Genomic DNA, 24,274 nt, shown 5'->3' on the forward strand with positions numbered 1-24,274 from the left:
CTGAGCTGTGAGCTCTGAACAAAGTGTCTGAAAACACCATGGCCTGCTTCTCTGATGATAAAATTCCAAAGGTATTTTGAGTATGCGGGGGGTGGGGAGTGGCTTTTGCCTACATCTACCACCTAGGGCAGAGCCACTATATATATATTTAGATTTATTTATTTATTTGAAAGGCAGAGTTGCAGAGAGGGAGAGAGCTTCTATCCTCTGGTTCACACCTGAGATGGCCACAATGGTTGGAGTTGTGCTGGAGCCAGGAGTTTCTTCTGGGTCTCCCACACGGGTGCAGGGGCCCAAGGACTTGGGCCATCTTCTACTGCTTTCCCAGGCCACAGCAGAGCACTGGATAGGAAGCGAGCGGCCGGCTGTCGAACCGGCGTCCATATGGGATGCCTGCTCTGCAGGCAGCACAGCGCCGCCCTGGAGCCACTATTTTTTAAGAAGCCCTCGGAGTAATGGCTGTGCCCAAATTTGCACCTTCTAAGACAAATGAAGCAACAGCCTTCTTCCTTCCCATGCTTTTGTGCTGGATCTGGAACAATCCATACCTTTTCTTTTTTAAAAGGCTCACCACCAGAGAGGAGTATTAACCCGTCCACACGCGGGCTGGGGTTCCGGTGCTACCGGGGCCGCCTTGCGCTCCATGCTTTCCCATCTGCGTTGTCCCATTAGGGCCGACAAGGCCTCCGACATAACTCAACAGTACAAGGCTAGTAAAAAAAAAAAAAAAAAAAAAAATAAGTCCCAGTCCCCGAACCACACGGGCCATACCCGCCATCTCAACTCGATCCTTGCGGCAGTGTGCAACCCCGCCTTGACACACGAGAAAACTGAGTTCAGGGATCAAGGCCAGGGTCCCCGGGGAGAAAGGAACTGATTTGGGATTTGGACCAACCAATTCCAGGCGGTGGGCTCCCAATCGCCCTGCGAGGGCGCGGCCATGCAGGTGCTCCCGTCAGGACTGCCTGTAAAACTGGTGTTTTCAACGCTCCCTGGGCCAGTGGGAGGCCTCGGCGTGCAGCCGTGGAAATGAACACGTTCGAGGGATCAGTTCGAGGCCACACAGCCAGCGCATGGCAGGCACGCTAAGGCAGGGACCGCGCCTATTACCCTAGTGCGCGTCACTCGCTTCCCAGCCCCGCGCAGGCCACGGCCCCGGGGAGGGCGGAGCCGGCCCCAGCGCGCACGCGCGCTCGGGCTGCGGGCCGCGGCGCGCGGCGGGCGCGAGGACGGCGGCGGGGAGCGTGCGCGCGGTGACGTGCCGGGCGCCATGTTGGAGGGCTAGTGGTAGCGGCTCGGGAAGGTGCTCGCTCTCTCGGTCTCGCTCTCTCGCTCGCTTCCCCCGGCTCCCTTCGGTGCCCCCCCCGGTCGCCTGCGTGCCGGAGTGTGTGCGAGGGAGGGGGCGGGCGTCGGGGGGGTGGGGGGAGGCGCTCCGGGCCCCGGGAGGCCCGCGGAGGGAGGCGGAGGCTGCGAGGGACTCCGGGAAGCCATGGACGTCGAGAGGCTGCAGGAGGCGCTGAAAGGTGGGGGTAGCTGCCCCCTCTCCCTTCCTCCTCGCCCTCTGCCGTCTCCTCTTCTCCCCAGTCAGGGTGGGGGTCCCGGAGGCCGGGGCCGGCTGAGGGGCGCGCTCCCCGGCCCCCTCCCCCTCCGGCGTCCCCAGGGGCGGGGAGCCCTGTGGGCAGCTCCCTCCCGCCCCGCTCTGGGCTTTGTGTCGGCCGCCAGCGTCTGGGCTGGGGGAGGGGAGCCAGGCGCTCTCGCGGGGGGCCCCAGCCCTGCTCCCAGCCTTTTAGGGGCGGGTAGTGGTGGGCCCGCAGCCCCCTCCCCCTCAGGCAGGCTCGGCGCCGAGCTCGGCCAGGCCGGTGAGGGGTGGGGGGGTTGAGAGGAAAAGTGATCGGGGCGGGGTAGGGGGTGGCCGAGCAACTTGCGAGTTGTCTCCGGTAGCGTTTTTCAGGGCTGCGGACAAGTCGTCCTTGCCCGCGCCCTCGTTCTGAGGTGGTCGCCTTTGAAGCAACAGGCTGGGACCAGAGGTTTCTCCAACTTGAAAGACCGTGATTTCTAGCGTTTCGAGAATTAACTCCGTGACGCCCAGAAACATTGGGGGGTGGTGGTGGAGACGGATACTCGGCGAGGCTGTTGTTTTCTTAAAAGACAGAATGTGGGGGCTCACTTAGACCCAGGGTGTCTGGGAGTCGGGGGCCCGGAGGTGGTAAGGATTTTCGTCGCATTCGCCGGTGGGCGGGATGGTGGTGGTGTTCCCCCGGGCCACCCTTTGAGGAACACCGGGTGAAGAAGAGCGAGCGCTTCGTGGAGTTCAGTGCCCCCTTGGGGAGAATCCCTGTGGCACGTGAAGAGGGGAGCCTTGGAAGGGAAACCGGGAGGCTTTGAGAAGCTGCTCTTGAAAAGTTGCCTCTCCGAAAGGGGGAGGACTGGGAGTAAAGTTTGTTTTTAGAAGACGTTTGAGAAATAATGATAAACCTTTCTTCCCTTATCTAGATTTTGAGAAGAGGGGTAAAAAGGAAGTTTGCCCTGTCCTGGATCAGTTTCTTTGTCATGTAGCCAAGACTGGAGAAACAATGTGAGTTGAAAACGCTTCATTCCTTGTTACAGACCTAGGCGCCTTTGAAGAGTTGCTTAGAAGTGGGGGAAAAGTGTATTCTGGGAGAACTACAGACTTGTATCTGTGTAAATTGAAGAAGCCCTGGTCGTTCAGAAGAGTATACTCAGTGTATACTTATTTACTTCATGTGAACGATAAGGGATTTTGAAATTTTGCTTAGGTTCAAGTTATCCTTATGTCTCTGCATTGGCACACTTAGAGAACTTAGTAGTCTGGAAGAGCCAGAGGAAGGAAGAATGCCTGTTCCACTATGTTCCTTTTTGGCCAGAACAAACAGGCATCCCAGAAATCTTGTGGCTTTGATTCTGTTTCAAAGTCTTCTGTTGGTGGTATTTTTATATTGTGCTATATCCAACCTTTTTTTTTTTTTTTTTTGTCAAGTTTTGTATATGTGGGTGTTTGAAGTGTCACTTCTATTTCTTGTCTTGAGGGCTCTGGGTGATTATCTGAGGAATTCCAGATGCTACAGTTTTGACTGGCCTGTAAACTTTCTAGGACAACTAACTTGTTACATGTGCTCAACATTTTTATTAGGCTTGTTTTTCAAAAGTTCTGAATCTGAAACTTACAGAGTTTCAAAAAGAACGTTCCAGTTCATTGTTTTGTAGTTTGGTAGGAGTTGTTTTGCACTCTAGCCAAGTTAATTTACAGAAGACAGTGAATCTCTGTCTTCATGTAACCTTGTCTGTGGGTGAGGGGTAAGGAGTATGAGAGAGGGAAAGTGTAGACTCTGCCTAATGTAGGAGTGTAATCTGCAGCAAGTGATTGTAATTTCTCTGGCTTTATTAGTAGGTGTTCATGGCTCAGAAGATTTGCTTATGTTGTAGACTAGCCTTTTAATAACTAGCCTGCCTTCAGGAATAAGAACACGTCAGGTGCTGTGATACTTGTGATTAAATAAATGACCACAAACACAAACTGAATTTCCTTGATGTTCCAGTAAAATATACTATTCAGATTAAGAACATGACTCCATTCATATTTCTATTTAAAATGTATTTTAAGAATGGAATCCTGTAAGGAGAAAAAAAATCATTTTTACCTCTGAACTATGCTCTTAAATTATTATTTTTTTTTTTTTTTGGTTTCTTGTTTTCATTTTTATTTGAAAAGCAGAGAAAAAAGAGAATCTTCTATGTGCTGGCTCACTCCCCAAATGACTGCAATAGCCAGGACTAATCCAGGTTAAAGCCAGGAGCCAGCAACTTCATCCTGTCTCTCGTGTGGGTAGCAGGGACCCAGGTACTTGAGCCATCATCACCTGCTGCCTCCCTGGGTGTGTGTCAACAGAAAGCTGAATTGGGATGGCTTGTGTCCTAAGAGACATTTATTGATGTGCCAAATACTCACCCCATAGTCACCTTGATTTAAAAAAAAAAACTGATGCAGAACTAATAACTGTAGATAGATCTTAACAATGACTAGATGCCATCTTTCAGACATAAATCCCTGAATCATAAGTGCTTAGATTGCTGTTGTCCTCCAATTGCTGGCTAGTCCAGACTTATTTCTTTCTATATTACCAAGAGGAAAACCATTTTACTTTTAGACCTTTTTTAATACACACAATTGTATCAAACTATTAGGAAATACTTAAAACCTTTATCAGGTCTATGCAAATTGCCTTTCCTTTTTGATAAAATACATTGCTTAAAAAATGTGTAAACAGTTCAGAGTTTCTAAAAAGGTAACTTAAATGTTCTTAGTGGAGCACTAAGTAGCTGGGAAGAAATTAGCTGACTTTTCTTGACAGTTATTTTGTCCTGGTGGTGGACTTAAAGTATCATTCCTCCCATTCCATATTTAAATGTTTATATGGTTAGTAAGAGTGTTCAGTGTTAGAATGTTGGTATTTTAGATTCTTTTTTCTTATAGAGTTTGGAAAATATTTTTTATTTCCTCATTCAAGCAGCTAGTATTTATATATTTAGCCTATTTTACTAACAGGGGCGTACCTTCTGGTAATGAAAAATGTATGGTTTGTCATCCATTTATGACTAAAGCAAACTTTGTGTAGTTTGTAAGATTGCAACAAAAGGGTGAAAATTTGAGGAATAGTAATTGAGATCTGTTTTAAGATAAATGGATTAAGAATTCTATAGTTCTGACCATTTTAATTTTCACTGGTGCTTAATAGCAAGAAAACATGAACTGAAACTTCGTTTATGGATGAAAATCTGACAGTTTAGGTGGGCTCTTGTGAAAAAAAAATTAACACTTCTAACACTTGTATTTTTAACTCTAGAGAAGTTTTAGCATTGTTATAGTTTTTTTTTTTTTTTTTTTTAAAGACTTATTTGAAAGAGTTAAGAGTTACACAGAGAAGGAGAGGCAGAGAGAGGAAGAGAGGTGTCGTCCATCCTTTGGTTCACTCCCCAATTGGCTGCAACGGCCGGAGCTGAGCCAATCTGAAGCCAGGAGCCAGGTGCTTCTTCTGGATCTCCCATGTGGGTGCAGGGACCCAAGGACTTGGGTCATCTTCCATTTCCTTCCCAGGCCACAGCAGAGAGCTGGACCGGAAGTGGAACAGCTAGAACTTGAATTGGCACCCATATGGGATGCCGGCACTGTTAGGCCGCAGCTTTACTTGCTATGCCATAGTGCTGGGCCCAATTTTTTTTTTTTTTTTTTTAAACAGAGGAAGAAGTAATAGGAAAATTAAAGTGCATTGATATGGTTTTGTTTCCTACCCTATTAAAATTCCCTGTAAGAATCTAATGTAGGCCGGCGCCGTGGCTTAACAGGCTAATCCTCCGCCTTGCGGCACTGGCACACCGGGTTCTATCCCGGTTGCCCCTCTTCCAGGCCAGCCCTCTGCTATGGCCCGGGAGTGCAGTGGAGGATGGCCCAAGTGCTTGGGCCCTGTACCCCATGGGAGACCAGGAGAAGCACCTGGCTCCTGGCTTCGGATCAGCGTGATGAGCCGGCCGCAGCGGCCATTGGAGGGTGAACCAGCAGCAAAAAGGAAGACCTTTCTCTCTCTCTGACACTATCCACTCTGCCTGTCAAAAAAAAAAAAAAAAAAAAGTTTGTTGAAGGTTACTTTCTCTTGACATTTTCTTGAGCAACACTTTATTGAGGCTGTTATGGTTTCTAGCAATGTTAAATATATAGTAGTGCTGAATAAAAAGAAACATTGTGGTGAGTTCAATCATGAGTTTAAACATTTGATGAGTTTGTGTTGCAGTTAGCCATTTTGATAGTCAAATTGCCTTCAGTTGGCCCGTGGGTGATTTAGCTGATCCAGAGTAGTAGTCCTGTCCTTGCTCGCTGGTGTATTTAAAACTCATTTCCTCCCCCAGCCTTGGAATCAGCCATTTTTCAGGAAGCCCTACTTTATTTTAGTGAGAAATGATGTTTAATTTTTTAAATTTTTTTTTAAATTTTTTTTTTTTTATTTTTGACAGGCAGAGTGGACAGTGAGAGAGAGAGAGACAGAGAGAAAGGTCTTCCTTTGCCGTTGGTTCACCCTCCAATGGCCGCTGCGGCTGGCGTACCGTGCTGATCCGAAGGCAGGAGCCAGGTGCTTCTCCTGGTCTCCCATGGGGTGCAGGGCCCAAGCACTTGGGCCATCCTCCACTGCACTCCCGGGCCACAGCAGAGAGCTGGCCTGGAAGAGGGGCAACCGGGACAGAATTGGTGCCCCGACCGGGACTAGAACCCCGTGTGCCGGCGCCGCAAGGCTGAGGATTAGCCTGTTGAGCCACGGCGCCGGCTGAGAAATGATGTTTAAAGACTACATTCTGGGTACCAGAGAGAGCTGTTTTTTATAGAGTTGGTCGCTGTTCCTAACCTAAAGAGCTAGATAAAATACTGAAACTTTGAATTCAAATTCAGGACTTCTGAGTTGTTGTTTTGTTGTTGTGGTTTTTTTTTAAGATTTTTATTTATTTGATAGGTGGAGTGACGGAGAGGGAAAGACAATTTTTCCATCTGCTGGTTTACTTTCCAAATGGCTGCAATGGCCTGGACTGGGCCAGGCTAAAATCAGGTGGAAAGAACTCCTCAGGACCTCCCATGTGGATGGCAGGGGCCTGAGCACTCAGACCATTTTCCTGCTGCTTTCCCAGGCACAAAGAAGGGAGGCCTGGATGGAGTTCCTGGCTCCTGGTTTTGGCCTCACCTACACCTGCCCATTTAGGAGTGAAACTCCAGATGGAAGATCTCTCTGCCTTTCCTTCTGTCACTCTGCCTTTCAAATGATTACTTTTATTTTTTTTAAAGCATGTACTCTTTTTCTTTCTGCCCAGCTTTCTAAAGCACTTGTCCTTTAAAGTATAGTAATTTTTTTTTAAACTAGTCTTGAAAAATATTTTTAAAAAGATGTTGAGCGTTTTGGGTCAGTGTACTCTGGTATGTGATGTGCTATTCAATATGTATTTCTAAATTAAAAAGAAAGTTTTTTATTTCTGGAAAGCTATTCTTGAGTTCTTTCCTTTTACTTTCTTGGGGACTCCTTTTATTCCATTAGTTGAATTATCTGTGCCTATTTTCAGTCATTGTCATTTTGTTTTGAATTCTTCATTTCTTCATTTTTTTTTTTTTTTTTTAAGGAAAAGAGTTTATTGGGGAAAACCTAGCAGACCAGAGGGAAGGGGCAAAAAAGGAAAAAGAGAAGGAGAGTGTAAGAGAGAGAGGAGAGGAGCTAGCGAGCAGAGGGGAGAGAGAGCAGAGAGAAGAGAGACGAGAGGGGGAGAGGAGAGCAGAGAGCACAGAGAAGAGAGAGCCTCTTTTTTTTTTTTTTTTTTTTAGATTTATTTTATTTATTTGGAAGATTAACTGATGTGGTGGTGGTGAGAGAGGTCTTCCATCCACTGGTTCAGAGTCGAGCTGATGCATGGCCAAGAGCCAGGAGCTTTTTCCAGGTTTCCCATGTGGATGCAGGGGCCCAATCACCTAGACCATCCTCCACTGCTTTCCCAGGCACATTAGCAGGGAGCTAGATTGGAAGTGGAACAGCCAGGTCTGGAACCGGTGCCCATATGGGATGAGGGCACTGCAGGCTGGGGCTTTGACCCTTTGTGCCACTGTGTCAGCCCCTTATTCCTCATTTTAAAAACGATGTTATTGTGGTGTAATGACATATAATATACTTCCTTTATTGGAAATGTATAGTTTGTGTGCCAATGGCCAAGGCTGAGTCAGAGAAGCCAGGAGCAAGAGAGAGCTTCATGTGGGTCTTCCATGTGGGTGTCAGGGACCCAAACACTTGGGCCTCTTTCACTACTTTTCCCACAACTTTAGCAGAGAGCTGGATCGAAAGTGGAACAGCTGGGATTTGAACCGGCACCCATATGGGGTATTGGCATTGCAGGCAGTGGCTTAACTGGCTATACCATAATGCTGGCCACAAGTTTTCAAATCTTCACTTGAGAAACTGTCACCATAATCAAGATTGTGAAGATACCCAATCATGAAGTTTCCTTATGTCCCCCCCCCACCCCCTTTTTTTAATAAAGTAAATCTTTTTTGAAAGAGCTACACAGAGAAGGAGAGGCAGAGAGAGAGAGAGGTCTTCCATCTGCTGGTTCACTCCACCATTGGCCGCAATGGCCAGAGCTGTGCCAGTCCAGAGCCAGGAGCTTCTTCCAGGTCTCCCACATGGGTGCAGGGGCCCAAGGACTTGGGCCATCTTCTATTGCTTTTTCAGGTCAGAGCAGAGAGCTGGACCGAAAGTGGAGCAGCCACGACTTGAACCTGCTTCCATTTTAGATGCTGGCCCTGCAGGCAGCAGCTTTACCCGCTGCGCCACAGAACTGGCCCCCCTCATGTCCCTTTATAATTGTCATTCTCTATATGTATTCCTACTCTTCAGGCAACACTGTATTTTAGAATTTTATTTAAATGGAATAATGTAACATGTATTCTTTGACTTCTTTGAGTCAGCATAAATTATATTAAGATATATGTTGTAGATGTCAAAACACATTTTTCTGAATATTTTATGGATTTGCTACAGGTTTTTTTTTTTTTTAATGGACCCTTATTTGTTATTTAAGAATTGTTTTTTATTTACTTGAAAGGCAGAATTAGAGAAAGAGAGATCTGGCCACTGGTTCACTCCCCAGATGGCTATGATAGCTGGGGCTGGGCCAGGCCAAAGCTGGAAGCCCTGAGCTGGGTCTCCCACATGGGCACAAAGGGCCCAAGGACTTGGGCCATTTTCCGCTGCTTTCCCAGGCTTTAGCTGGGAGCTGGATCAGAAATGGAGCAGCTAGGTTTCCAACCTTTGCTCATATAGGATGCTGACCTTGCAGGCAGAGGCTTTACCTGCTATGCCAAAATGCCAGGCCCTGCTACAGTTACTTACATATTCATTCATCTGTTCATGGATATTTGGATTTTTTCCAGTTTTAAAATTTTTTTTTTTTTTTTTTGGACAGGCAGAGTGGATAGTGAGAGAGAGAGACAGAGAGAAAGGTCTTCCTTTTTGCCGTTGGTTCACCCTCCAATGGCCACTGTGGCCAGCGCATCGCACTGATCCTAAGCCGGGAGCCAGGTACTTCTCCTGCTCTCCCATGCGGGTGCAGGGCCCAAGGACTTGGGCCATCCTCCACTGCCTTCCCGGGCCATAGCAGAGAGCTGGCCTGGAAGAGGGGCAACCGGGATAGAATCCGGCGCCCCGACCAGGACTAGAACCCGGTGTGCCGGCGCCGCAAGGTGGAGGATTAGCCTGTTAAGCCACGGCGCCGGCCTAAAAATTTTTTTAAAGATTTATTTATTTATTTGAAAGAGTTACACAGAGAGAGGAGAGGCAGAAAGAGAGAGAGAGAGGTCTTCCATCTGCTGGTTCACTCCCCAGATGGCCGGACGGCCGGAGCTGCACCTATCCAAAGCCAGGAGCCGGGAGCTTCTTCCGAGTCTCCCAGATGGGTGCAGGAACCCAAAGACTTGGGCCATCTTCTATTGCTTTCCCAGGCCATAGCAGAGAGCTGGATAGGAAGGGGAGCAGCCAGGTCTTGAACTGGCACCCATATGGGATGCTGGCACTTCAGGCCAGAGTGTTAACCTGCTGTGCCACAGCGCTGGCCCCTCCAGTTTTTAAAAATTAATTGATAAGCTGATGTGAACATTTGTGTACAGATCGTTATATAGACGTAACTTTTCTTTCTTGTGATTAAATATTTAGGATTAGATTATTTGGGTAAGAAAGTAGGTATATGTTTAACTTTTTAAGAAACTGCTGAATTATTTTTCTGGATGATGGTATCAGTTTACATTTCCACCAGCATTAAGGGAGTTAAATTCATTTTCTCCACGTCTTTTCCAACACTTAATGTGATTACTCTTTTTCACTTTAGCTGGTCTGCCAGGTGCATATTACAAAATAATTTCAATTTGAATTTCTGTTAGCAGAGAAGCAAAGGGTCCTTGTCTTCCTGCAAGAAAGAATTCAGACATGAGACAGAGAGCATGCCTGGAAAGCAGAATAACAAGGTTTGTTAAGGTAGCAACATCTGGAAGAACGGATGGGCACCTCTTCAGACAGAACCTGAGAGAGAGTGTATAGTTCACATTAGACTGGGATTTTTAAAATGATGGGTCTTGCCTTCCTGCCTTTTCCCTCCCCCCTCCTTCTTCTCCCGAACAAAGGACTTGTTGGGATGTAAATAGGAAGAATTCCTTTCTGAGTTTTCCCTCTGAAGTTATCAGACAGGGGAAGCCAGGCTGGTGTTGCCCCGCCTTAGAGGAAGGATGTTTCTCAGGCCAGGTAGAAGGGGCAGGACCCCCTGGAAGGTCATCTGGATCTGGGCAGGACTTTGAAGTGCAAGATGCTGGGCTTCAGGAGCTTCCCCGTGGGTGCTGGTCTTCAGGCCTTTCCCATGCACACACAAGCTCAATTTCTGACTTCCTACCTAATATTTCCATGACTTAGATGTTTTCATGTTTATTTGCCATCTTATGTCTTAATTGGTAACATGATGATTCAGATCTTTCTCCCATTTTAAGTGGGTTGCTTGTTTTCCTAGTGTTGGGTTTTGAGAGTTCTTATATATTGCAGGTATGCTTTTTATCTGACACAGTTTGTGAATACTTGCTACTCCTTTGTGTTCTTTTAATTGTTACTGCTGTCTTTCAAAGAGTTTTTTAATGTAGTTTGATTTTGATTTTAAGAAAGTTCCTCCTTTGAAAGACTTTTTTGTATTGTCTGTTGTGTTCATTTATTCTTGTGTATTTTGAAATTTAGTCTTTATTTTGGAAGTTGTTTAATTTTTTCTTGTTATTTTTGAGGTTTTTTTTTGTAATTTTGACTTAATTGCATCAGTTTTCTCAATGTCTTAGCTCTTTGAGGAACATGCTGAACTTTTGATCCTTGATCAAGTTTTTCTTGCTTTCATGTGTGAATGCTACTTCTTTGCAATAACTTTGTATTGGACTGACTTTTCTATTTTGCTGTTACTTGTTTTTATGTGAAATTTGTTGGACTGAACTTTTAGGGAGAGGCATGGTTAGAATGACTTTTGACTACACAGGGCTCTCTGAGTGTTTTTGTGCAGCGTTTAAGTATGCAGCCATATATGTTCTGAAATTCCAGGCTCTCTTCCACTCTGACTTATTTGGATCTAGCATTTTGTTATTGCTTATTGTCTTCTCATTGTGTGGTCCTTTTAAGGGCTCATGTGTGTAAGAATGCGTTTCCTTTTCAGATCTCAATGTTAGGTCCCTTCTTTTACTCAGTTTCAGCTACTGCTCTCAAATTGATCTGCCACAATTTCCCATGAATACCTGTTGGCCATTTGTGATTCTCCTATTTTAGTCCTTGAGATGCATCATGGCTTCTGTTTTCTTTTGCTTAGACCCTGATATTGACCAGGTTGTAGGATTTGTAGGATCACCTTGTCAGCTGGTATTGTTGGAAATGTTCATTGTTTTTGATTGTGCTGTCTAGTTGTCTATCCAAAGGGTTTTGTAAGAGAAAAAACTATAGCAGTGCTGATAATCTCTCAGAATACTGCTTTTTAGGAAAACTTTTAAATCCACCTCCTGTTTTTAATTTAACAATTTTTAACATTTTTGCTGGATTCATTTCGTCTGTACACATTTCTACATGCACATATACTATTTTTTTGAAACAGCATATTAAAATCACAAAGTGAGGGATTCATGACAGTGATTATAGAACATCAGGAAAGAAGGATGTGTTGTCATTATATATGGTATAACTCAGTGAAACAATACTTAAACTATGTACCAAGTAATATGACATCCACACAATTTTTATACTCTAAATAGGTTAGTTTCCTCATTTGAAAAATGGGGAATAATAAAGTGTGGGCAGGTAATATATAGAAAACTTAGCATAGTGCTTGGTAAATGCTGAGTAAGTGCTCAATAATTGTTAGTTTATTGTTGAAAATGCTTTGAATCTGCTTTTTTTTTTTTTTTACTCCTTGCAGTGAAGTTCCTCGCATTTACCTTATTTTGATATACTAATAAGAGACTAGAAGTCAGTTTGTAGAAAGTAGTTACCAACTAAACTAAGATCTTTACAATTACAAACGAAATCTTAAGCCCATGAGGCTATTAGATCCTTTTGCAGTTTCTTGAGAGTATTTTGCTGGTCTAACTTACTATTTCCATTTTTAAAAACAATTATTTGAAAGGCAGAGTGATAGCAAGAGAGAAATCGTCACTCCTCAAATGGCTGCAACAGCCAGAGGAAGGCCAGAGCCAGGAGCCAGGGACTCTGTCCTTGTCTTTCATGTGGGTGGCAGGGGCCAAAGCACTTGGGCTATCCTCCACTGCTTTCCCAGGTACATTAGAGCACTGGACCAGAAGAGGAGCTCTGGGGACTCAAACTGGTGTTCATGTGGAATGCTGACTTTGCAGACAGCTTCTCAACCCACTGCATTGCAACTCTGGCCTCTTCAGATTATTTTTAATGGGGAGAATTTTACAGATAAAGATTAATAGCCTTGACTTAACATTCGCTAGAGTTGTAACTGCTATATTGATTAGAGCTCCTGTCTGCTGCTTCACTCCGCAAATGCCCAAAACAGCTGGAGTTGGGCTGGGCCAGAGCTAAGAACTTAGTCCAGTTCCTCCCAGGCAGGTGGCAGAGATCCAAGTACTTACTTGAATGGTCATCTGCAGCTTCCCAGTGCATATTAGCAGGAAACTGGAATCCAAGGTGAAATAGGGACTTGAACACAGGCACTCTGATATATTATGTGGTCACTCCGCTGGCATTTTAACCACTATGTTAGTTACTTGGCTCCTAATTTTTTTTTTCTTAAAGATTTATTTATTTGAAAGAGTTACAGAGAGAGAGAGAAAGTCTTCCATCCGATGGTTCACTCCCCAATTGGCCGATATAAAGCCAGGAGTCAGGAGCTTCTTCTGGGTCTCCAACGTGGTTGCAGGGGCCCAAGGACTTGGGCCATCTTCTGCTTTCCCAAGCTATAGCAGAGGGCTGGATTGGAAGTGGAGCATCCGGAACTCAAACCGATGCCCATATGGGATGCCTGCTCTGCAGGAGGTGGCTTCACCCGTTACACCACAGCATTGGCCCCATTGGCTTCTAATTCTAACCTTGAGAGAAATGAAGCCATTGGTTTGCTGTAGTGGCTATATTTTTCTAAATTACTCTACAGTCTATAAATAATCAAATATATATTATCCACGTGCCACCTAAAACCCTCCCATGTATTATTATCACTGTGGTATATAAAATAAACAGATATTTAGTAAATATTAGTTGGATAAATATACTTTTGTTTCTCAGTATTTTAGTAAGTGTAGTGAGTAAAGCATGCCATGAAGATTATGGTTGTCATTTTTTTTTTATCACATCAGCTTACAACCCTGAAGGGTCATGTGTACTGCACAGTATTTATTGAATGATGTATTGGAAGCTATGCATGCCAATTTTGTTTTTTTATTATAGAGTTAATTTTGCAAGTTTTTATTCTTTCAGGCACCCTAGTGAGCTCATGTTTTCCATGTTCAGTCCAGATTTTTACTAGTAGTTAGCGAATTCTGTAATTTCATGTGAGTTTAGCATGTGGTGGTGTGGTAATTCATACCTTGAAAGACAGGCGCATGACTTGACTTCTGAATGTAGCTTAGCTGCTTCTATGTGTGAAATTACTTATGAGCTTATTTCCTCACTTGAAAAATTTTACCTTATAACTTGTTTACCTAATAGCTTGCCTCAGCTTTGTGCGGATTAGGATAAAGTACATAGGTAGTAGAGGTTGGGAAGGAAGTAAAAATTTGAATTGCCTATGTGCAAGGCATAAAAGAAAGAATTTGGCTCAAAAAAAAAAAAAAAAAAAAAAAACAACTGCCCAAGTTTGAGGCATTTAAGTGTTTCAGAACAAGCTCTGATTTGAGAGTAGAGAGAGCACAGGGCTGACATGGGTTTCAATTCCCAACTGTGACAAAGGTGGAATTCTTTGTCACACTTAGTTCCTGATGTGTAAAGTGTGGAGTATTGTGGAAATGAAATGAGTTTATAGAGACTGTTTCACATAGTGACTGGCACATAGTGAGTGCCCTCCAGGTGGAAGCTACTAGCTTGAGTGATTTAATTCATTTAAATTACTGTGGGCCGGTTTCCTCAGCAATGAGCAACGTGACCTCCAAGATTCCTTTCTTTCTTTCTTTTTTTTTTTTAAAAGATTTACTTTAAAAATATTTTTTTAAAGATTTACTTAAAAGCGTTAGAGAGAGGGGTCTTCCATCCATCCGCTGCCTCACTCCCCAACCGGCTACAATAGCTGGAGCTGCGGCGATCCTAAGCCAGGAGCTTCCTTTGGGTCTCCCACGTGGGTGCAGAAGCTCAAGGACCTGAGCCATATTCTCCGCTGCTTTGCCAGGCCATAGCAGAGAGCTGGATCGCAAGTGGAGCAGCCGGGCCTTGATCTGGTGTCCACACGGGACGCCAGCACTGCAGGTGGCAGCCCCTCCAAAGTTCCTTTCAGCTTGAAAAACTTACAGGAATCTGTTATGTTGTAGCACTAGTTGTCTGGGGAGGTTTATGTAACAGCAATGATTAGGGGTTGGAAATGGGGCATGGTATTAGTAGCATCTGGTGATGTTGGAGATGTTAATTGGGACTATGTTGGATAGATGAATGGCTTGGAGATAGTTTAAAAAAAAAAATAGAGTTGGCTGGTGCTGCAGCTCACTAGGCTAATCCTCCGCCTGCGGCGCTGGCACCTCGGGTTCTAGTCCCAGTTGGGGCGCCGGATTCTGTCCCGGTTGCTCCTCTTCCAGTCTACCTCTCTGCTGTGGCCTGGGAAGGCAGTGGAGGATGGCCCAAGTGCTTGGGCCCTGCACCTGCATGGGAGACCTGAAGGAAGCACCTGGCTCCTGGTTTCTGATTGGTGCAGAGCACCGGCTGTAGTGGCCATTTTGGGGGTGAACCAACGGAAAAGGAAGACCTTTCTCTCTGTCTCTCTCTAACTCTGCCTGTCCAAAAAAAAAAAAGAGTATCAGTTCTTAGGACTTAGATGAGAAAGACCAATCAGTGATACATCTAAACTCATTAGAGCCACAAAGAGGTTTCCAAATTGCCTATCTTACTGTAACCTGTATGTTGTACTAGTGTGGTTTTTATCTGTGTGCAGAGATCTGCTTTGTGTCTGCCAGTGAATGTATGGGTTCATAATGTTTATGGACTATTCCTGGAAGCCTGTCAAAGACATCATGTTGTATCAGTATGTCTCATTAGTAAGAAGATAAGGAATTTGGCCGGCGCCACACCTCAATAGGCTAATCCTCCACCTGCGGCGCCAGCACCCCGGGTTCTAGTCCCGGTCGGGGTGCCGGATTCTGTCCTGGTTGCTCCTCTTCCAGTCCAGCTCTCTGCTATGGCCCGGGAGTGCAGTGGAGGATGGCCCAAGTGCTTGGGCCCTGTACCCCATGGGAGACCAGGAGAAGCACCTGGCTCCTGGCTTTGGATCAGCGTGGTGCGCCAGCCGCAGTGGCCATTGGAGGGTGAACCAATGGCAAAGGAAGACCTGTCTCTCTTTCTCACTGTCCACTCTGCCTGTCAAAAAAAAAAAAAAAAGAAGAAGAAGAAGAAGAAGATAAGGAATTTATTGTCCACACATTACTGTGCTTTCCCTCTGATCTGTAGATGGTGGTCTTTTGCTTTTCTGATACCGTAGTTTAATATTGGGGTGAGTGAGTCTGTGTGTGTCTCTCAACCTAAAATAAGTATCAGCATCAGTAGCAGAAAACTTTAATCAGTGACTGAAGTATAGACCTTGAAGGGAAGAATGTTAGCTGTTTACTTACATGTGCCTTTGAAAGCATGTAATCTGTTACCTGACACTTACATATTACGAACTTGCACCATTGACTGTGAAGTGAATACTAGCTAAATTAAAGTGTTGAATTAGTAATGCAAAATAATAGTGTCCTCAGTGAATGTAAAAAATGTGGCCTCTGGGGCTGGCGTTGTGGCCCAGCAGGTTAAGCCACTATCGGGATGCTAGCAAGTCCTTACTGCTCCATTTCTGATCCATTTCCTGCAAATACACCTGAAAAAACAGTGGATGATTAACCAGTTACTGTAATGGCGTTCATGGCTCTTGACTTTGATCTGCTCCAGATCTGGCTGTTGCCACCATTTGGGGAGTGAGCTAGCAGATGGACTATCGAAATCTCAGTCTAGACACACACACTCACTCTCTCTCTCTCTTTCTGTTGACCTGCCTTTGAAATAAATAAAATCTTTTTAAGAATGTGGCACTGTGTGGTAATGCAAGTAGGACTTTTTTGTTATCAAGGAAAACTGAAAAGCTTTATAGAGAGGCTTTGTGGTAGAGTGAAGAGCCGTTTATAGTTGTGTTTGCCAGGATCTTTTTCCTCTGTGTTTATCATCAGTTTGAGTGTAGCTTAAGAAATGGTAGTGGTTAAAACTTTACTTTCATTATAATCTATTTGAATGACCACGGTGGAATAAGTTACCCAAGTCTTCTGCTTTCCGGTTGAAAATGTGGGTGACACTACATAGTTCACAAGGTTTTTGTGAAATGCATTCAATAAATCTCAGATTACTTTATTTACACACCGTGGTAAGAAAAATGAAAATTAGTAAAAGATAACATGTGCTACCAGTTTTGGTACCTAACAGTTTTGTACTTTACCGAAATTAAGTCTTCAGAATAAAAACATTGACCGGGTACAGTGGTTCCGACCTAAGCTCAATAATTCCCCAAGTCTCATCCACATTTATACTCTTGAATAGCTAGCCATTCATTTGGTTTGCCAAAACTTTGTTTCTGCTGCTCCCTCCCCCAACTCCTGTTATTTCCAGCCCCCATTCTTTCCTGTAACCAGATTTGACTTAGGCTTCCTTGGACATGCAATATCTTGTTTTTTGTTTTTGTTTTTGTTTTTTGATTCTTATTTGTTTTTCCTATCTTCCCATGATTTATCTAGGCAGGGGGGTGTGTGGCCATTTATTTTTGACCCTTTTGTTGTTCTAATGTTATTTTTCCTTTTATGTGGTGCTTCTCTGTATTTCTACCTAGCCTAGAGCCTTTGATTTTTAAAATGATGTCAACCTGGAATTGTGGTTTGTCTTTTTTTTTTTTTTTTTAAAGATTTATTTATTTATTTAAAGGTCAGAGGTGGAGAGAGAGAAAGTGAGAGATCTTTAATCCACTGGTTCACTCCTCAGATGTCTGCAATGGCCAGCTCTGGCCCAGGCAGAATCCAGGAGCCAGGAGTTTCTTCAGGACTCTCACATGGGTGGAAGGGGCTCAAGCACTTAGGCCATCTTCCACTACTTTCCCTCGGCCATTAGCAGGCAGCAACTTTACCCGCTACACCGCATGCTGGCCTCGGTCTTTGTTTTCAGTGGACTGAGTTCCACACAATAATTTCTGCTTTGGGTTGTTACTGTTCCCTTTTTTTCCTAATAGGCAAATATTTCATGAACATGTATTTTGTGCCAGACATCAAATGTTTCATGTGCATACCCTAATTTTTACCCTTTTCTCTGAAGGTAGCTAACTCTCCTTTTATTTATTTATTTTTTAAAGATTTATTTATTTGAAAGTCAGAATTACACAGAGAGAGGAGAGGCAGAGAGAGAGAGAGAGGTCTTCCATCCGATGGTTCACTCCCCAATTGGCCGGAACTGTGCCATTCCGAAGCCAGGAGCTTCTTCTGGGTCTCCCCCGGGTGCAGAGAACCAAGGACTTGGGCCATCTTCTACTGCTTTCCCAGGTCATAGCAGAGAGCTGGATGGGAAGTGGAGCAGCTAGGTCTTGAAGTGGTGCCCGTATGGGATGCCGGCCAGGGCGTTAACCCGCTGTGCCACAGCGCTGGCCCTGATAATGCTCCTTTTAAAAAATGTGGCAACTCCGTGGCATATTAGGCTAAGCCTCTGCCTTCAGTGCTGGCATCCCATATGGGCACAGGTTCGAATCCCAGCTGTTCCACTTCAGATCCAGTCCCCTGAATCTTGGGAAAGCAAAGGAGGATGGCCAAAGTGCTTGGGCTCCTGCACTCACGTGGTAGACTCAGAAGTGGCTCTTGGCTCTTGGCTCTTGGCTTTGGATTGGCCCAGCTCTGGCTTTTGGGGCCATTAGGGGAGTGAAACAGCTATGGAGGAGAACTCACTCACTCACTCACTCTGCCTTTCAAATAAATAAATAAATCTTTAAAAATGTGTCAGCTAAGACTTACAGAGCCTACATAATTTGTCCAGGATTGTTCCATCTGGTCACTGATGGACCTGGACTTTTACTCAGGCATTCTGACTTCAGCTTCTCTGATAACTCATGCTTTATATGCCTTTGTCCCTTGTTGAGGTTTTTTTTTTTTTTTTTCCTCTTTCCTTACTGTAGCAGTCTCAAAATTCTTTCCAAGCCACCATTAGAATTTGAAGCTGTGCTTTTGGTGTAGGAATCTATTGTCACCATTATTTCTGAGGTTTTCCAGTTGCTTACTTAGGCCTTACCCCATGTACCTTTCCAGTCATCTTTTTTTGTAGTACTGCATAATACAACTTACACACTGATGTCATATCATATGATTGGGAAGAGGGGTTGTGAAAAGAATAGGGAGGTTAAGTGTAGTGATTTGTGACACAAGAAAAACTGTTAGGCAATATTGGCCGGCGCCGCGGCTCACTAGGCTAATCCTCCGCCTTGCGGCGCCGGCACACCGGGTTCTAGTCCCAGTCGGGGCTCGGGATTCTGTCCCGGTTGCCCCTCTTCCAGGCCAGCTCTCTGCTGTGGCCAGGGAGTGCAGTGGAGGATGGCCCAAGTGCTTGGGCCCTGCACCCCATGGGAGACCAGGAGAAGCACCTGGCTCCTGCCATCGGATCAGCACGGTGCGCCAGCCGCAGCGCGCCGGCCGTGGCGGCCATTGGAGGGTGAACCAACGGCAACAGGAAGACCTTTCTCTCTGTCTCTCTCTCACTGTCCACTCTGCCTGTCAAAAATTAAAAAAAAAATAAATAAAAATTAAAAAAAAAAACTTAGGCAATATTTACATGAAAGATCAATAAGATACGTGATTTGTAGTCTTGATTATTTTCCAGTGGCTAAAAATATTTGGTAATTGTAATTTTTATACAGCTATAAATTGGCAGGTAAATAGACTGGTAAATGTATTTCAGCTTGAAATGTGTGAGTATAGCTTTTTCTTTAATATATGCATCTTAGATACGCTACTCTTTTTTTAAGAAAATTTTTATTTAATATAAATTTCAAAAGTACAACTTTTGGATTATAGTGGTTCCCCCCCAACCACCCTCCCACCCACAAACCATCCCATCTCCTACTCTTTCTCATCCCATTCTTCATTGAAATTCATTTTTAATTATCTTTATATACAGAAAATCAACTTAGTATATACTAAGTAAAGATTTCAACAGTTTGCACCCACACAGACACACAAAGTATAGAATTCTGTTTGAAGACTAGTTTTACCGTTAATTTGTATAGTACAATACATTAAGGACAGAGATCCTACGTGGGGAGTAAGTGCACAGTGACTCCTGTTGTTGATTTAACAGTTGACACTCTTATTTATGATGTCAGTAATCCCGCAAAGCTCTTGTCATGAGCTGCCAAGGCTATGGAAGCTTCTTGAGTTCACAAACTCCCACCTTTAGACAAGGCCATAGTCAAAGTGGAAGTTCTCTCCTCCCTTCAGAGAAAGGTACCTCCTTCTTTGATGGCTCGTTCTTTAGATATGTTACTCTCAATCAGAATCTTATCCTTACAGCAGTATTTGGAGGTGGGTGGTTCCATTTACAGGTAATGAAACTGGAGAAAGTACATTTTGAGTCTTGCTGTAGAAGTATTTGAAAGGATGTAAGAGGTCCTACAGATGGCATTTGTAATTTTGCACATTTCTTAGTGGTGCAGTAAAATAACCAACAGTAAAATATTTGTATTTAAAAAAATTTTTTTAAAGATTTATTTATTTGAAAGAGTTACACAGACAGGAGAGGCAGAGAGAGAGAGAGAGGAAATATTTGTATTTCAAAGTTAGCATATGAAAGGGACTCTATCCATTGGTGTGGGTTCAACCCACAAGGCCTGTGTATGGTGGGGCGAGGGCATTCTTTGACAAGCAGCACCAGAGACAAGTTTCGGTGAACATATCTGTTTTATTAAAGACCAAGCACATTTTTTAAAGGGCAAGCAGAGGGAGTGTAACTAATTCAGGGCAATACTAGTTCTATAGGATGAAGCCAACATTGGTGCCGCCATGCTTCTCCAATCAGCTTCAAGGTCAAGTAACTGGGTAGCCTTCCAGATGGGCCTGGGCCACAGCGGGGAGCAGTTTACTTGATTGACAGGGGTGGGGGAAATGTGCCTGGGGTTCTTGCTGCCTGCCAGCAGTCAGGCCAGCCTCCTGCATGGGCCAGACAAGCAGTCTTAGAGGATCACCCACACATTGGGAGCCTGTTTTATCTTTTTTTTTTTTTTTTTAGGGTTACTGTTCATGATGACTTTTGAGATGATAACCATTTTTGTCCTAAGACAAAAAGGCCTTTTCTAAGGCCTTTGTGTAGTAGTGCTTCTGTATGGAACAGCTTTTGGAAAATGGAATGTGGAATTTTTCTTTTTCCTAGTCACTATGGTTGATTAATTTGAGATTTTCTATTTCATAGTGGTGTTGCAAGACATTCTCTTTCTTGTCTGGTACTTCTTTAAGCCTTGCTCCACTTGTTCCTATTAGAGGGTTCACCTTATTTTTGTTATCAGTTTTTCTGTTAATACTGTTTCCTTTGGTTTTACCATCCTAGTTACTCTAACCATGTTTTCTGATAAAATATTAGGTGGGTAGGGGGGCAAGAGGTAAATTTAAAAAATTTGTTTTAAAACTTAGTCTTTCATAGTTAAATACTCACGATGGAGATTACCCTAATACAGGCACGTGGTTTTTCTATTTGTATTTACATTTTAGCTGAAGATTTTGATGAGAACTGCCCTTTGTGTGTAATGTATCACATGAACTAAATAATTTTTCTCATGCCCATATGTGAAAAAATTCATGTACAAAGATTGCTGAAATTAGGGACTGATGTGACACAGCAGGTGAAGCTGCCATTTGATATGCTAGCATCCCAGCTGCTCCACTTCTAATGCAGCTTCTTGGTAATATGCCTTGTGGAGCAGCAGATGATGGCTCAAGTGCTTGGGTCCCTGCTACCTGCATGGGAGACCCAGACTAAGCTCCAAGCTCCTGGCATAGGCCTGACTCAGCCCTGGTTGTTGTGGCCATTTGGCAAGTGAAGCTGCGGGGCGGGGAAGATGGACACAGACACAACTCTCTCCTTCCCTCCCTATCCTCCTTCCTCCCCTCTTTCAAGCACATAAAAAAATGAATAACCATTTTTAGAAAGATTACTGAAATTAATTCTGCTTTAGATAATTGCTTCATTAAAAATTTACAGAAAAATGCTCCCAAAAAACTATATTGTTATCTGTTTCTTGTTCTTTGTAGTTCTATGCATATTTAAGTGCAGTATATTAATCTTTCTTTAAAAGACATTTGGCATCAAACTTTTGCCTTATGCTACATGCTGTATTTAGATATCATTTCTTCTCAAAACATAAAAATTTACCTGTGTTGTCTTGGGTGTTCCTTTATTTAACATGTCTTTGTTGGTCTGTTAGGCTGTTTCCTAAACAACTCACTACCAACAATTTAAATGATGCTTAAGTGAGCATACTTAATTTTGATACAGATACAAGAATGGAATTTATTTATGGGTTGAATATTAAGTACATTACTATCTGACAGAAACTGCCAGGCAGCTTTCCAAAAAATTTTTTCAGTAAATGCTTTTGCCAGTGGTGTATGAAAGTTATATCTATAATCTTGTCAACACCAACCATTATTCAGCTTTTAAATCTGATAAATGAAAACGCTTTATTTCAGTTGCTTTGTTTTATTTTGTGCCAGCCATCTTCCACGTGTTTATTGCTATTTGTAATTTTCTTTTTTTTTTTTTTTTTTTAAGATTTATTTTATTTATTTGAAAGAGTTACAGAGAGAGATAGAGACAGAGAGGTCTTCCATCCACTGGTTCACTACCCAGATGGCTGCAACAGTTGGAGCTGCACCAATCCGAAGCCAGGAGCCAGGAGCTTCTTCCGGGTCTCCCACATGGGTGCAGGGGCCCAAGGACTTGGGCCATTTTCTACTGCTTTCCCAGGCCACAGCAGAGAGTTGGATTGGAAGAGGAGCAGTCAGGACTAGAACCAGCGCTCATATGGAATGCCGGCGCTTCAGGCCATGGGGTTAACCCACTGTGCCACAGCTCCAGCCCATTATTTGTAATTTTCTATCTAACTCATTTATGAAGGTAGAAGTTCCTTTTTCAGAATTTTTTTTTTTTTGCTAAATCTTTTTATTACCTCCTGCATCTTGTTTGAGATTTTAAAGTGATAGTATTCTCAGTCATTATCATTTATTAGTTGGAATTCTTAAGAGAACTTTTTTTTTTTAAAGATTTTATTTTATTTGAAAGAGTTAAAGAGAGAGGTAGAGTCAGAGAGAGAGGTCTTCCATCGCTGATTCTCTACCCAGATGGACGCAGTGGCCTGGAGCTGCTCCGATCCGAAGCCAGGAGCTTCCTCTGGGTCTCCCACGTGGGTGCAGGGGCCCAAGGACTTGGGCCATCCTCTACTGCTTTCCCAGGCCTTGGCAGACAGCTGAATAGGAAGAGGAACATCTGGGAGTAGAACTGGCTCCTGTATGGGATGCCGGTGCTTCAGGCCAGGGCTTTATTTAACCTGCTGCATCACAGCACTGGCCTCAAGAGAACTTTCAACAACTGCTTGCCATGAAGTTCTAACTTGAACAGTGTTTTAATACTGACACTAAATCCTGCTTAGGCACACTCTTCTCATTTGTTTTCTCTTTTCTCTGTTTTTCGGCTAGCTTAATTTCTTTGGTTTTTAAATTGGCAAAAGTATCATGTACAACATATTGCTTTGAAATAGACATTATGGAATGGCTAGATCAAGCCAGTTCACATGTATAACCTTGCATGTTTACTCCTTTTTGGGTGATGAAAGCACTTGAATCTACTCAGGAATTTTCAAGAAAACATCTTACTAACTAGAGTCACCATGTTGTACATAGGTACTTCAGAAAGTTAGTGGGAAAATGGAATTCAAAGGTATTTTTGTTTTTTAAGATTTATTTGAAAGGTAGAGAGAGAGAGAGAGAGAAATCCTCCATCCACTGTTCACTCCCCAAGGGCTTTGCCAGGCTGGAGCCAGGAGCTTCTTCCAGGTCTTCCATGTGCCTGCAGGGGTCCAGACACTTGGGCCATCTTCTGCTTTCCCCTGCACATTAGTAGGGAGCTGGATTTGAAGTGGAGCGGCCAGGACGCCAACTGTGGGTTGACAGCACTGCAGGCTGCAGCTTAACCCACTGCACCAACAGCAACAACCCCCAAAAATGTTTATTTTGATGAAAAAAAATTTGAAAGTTTTTCATAAAATGTATTTTCATGAGCTTTTAAAGCATTATTAGAAGAAGAGGCTGATGGACAGAGATCTCCCAACTGTTGACTTACTCCATAAATGCCCACATTAGTCAGCACTAGGCAAAGGGGAAGCTGGGAACTTGGTCCAAGTTTCCCGAATAAGTGACCATCACCATTGCCTTCCAATATCTGGAATTGGGAATGGAGATGGGACTTGAACTTGGGAATTGTGATACGGGATGTGTATGTTTTGAAGTAGTGTCCTAACAACTACACCAAACTCTTGTGAATGTTTTAAAGATCCCTTATATGCGTGTATTGTTTTACACCAAAATAAACACCCTTGAATTCCGTTTTTCATGAACTTTTTGAAATATCCTCATAAACCTACTTCGAAATTTCCTATGACATATGCCTGTTAGTAGTATGGCAGGTATGGCAGCTCTGTGGGTCTTAACAAGTCACAACCTGTCACAATTGGCTGTTACATCAGTGCCTCTTTAGTAGCAATAGTGTTGACTACTACTGTCTCCAGTCAGGACCCTGAGGAGCTAGGCACCCTAGCCCCTGGAGATCCCTGCGTGCTGTGCTTGAAAGGATGAGGTTGGGTCTTGTTGAGTCTAGAAAGGGTGAAAGAAAGAGATGGGTTATTTCTGTTATCTTTCAGATGTCAGTGCCTGGAAGAAGTTGGAAGTAGAATCAAGAATCCGCCATACCAGCATGGTCTAATG

General features: G+C 43.8%; 1 protein-coding gene across 6 annotated transcripts in view; it reads left to right on the top strand.

Annotated features, from left to right (window-relative positions):
• Nucleotides 1–24,274, top strand: part of PPP4R2 (protein phosphatase 4 regulatory subunit 2) — a 189,326-nt gene that overhangs the window by 118,976 nt on the left and 46,076 nt on the right. For 3 of the 6 annotated variants that reach the window (XM_062201272.1, XM_062201271.1, XM_062201274.1), the window contains one exon: nucleotides 2,494–2,575. In XM_062201272.1, the coding sequence (XP_062057256.1) occupies nucleotides 2,494–2,575 (82 nt within the window). Of the gene's footprint in view, nucleotides 1–1,215; nucleotides 1,304–1,414; nucleotides 1,524–2,493; nucleotides 2,576–24,274 lie in introns of those variants that run through there. The other 3 variants (XM_062201275.1, XM_062201277.1, XM_062201273.1) reach the window with 3 other exon arrangements.

Source organism: Lepus europaeus, chromosome 9 (assembly GCF_033115175.1).
Source record: "Lepus europaeus isolate LE1 chromosome 9, mLepTim1.pri, whole genome shotgun sequence".
Taxonomy (NCBI): domain Eukaryota; kingdom Metazoa; phylum Chordata; class Mammalia; order Lagomorpha; family Leporidae; genus Lepus; species Lepus europaeus.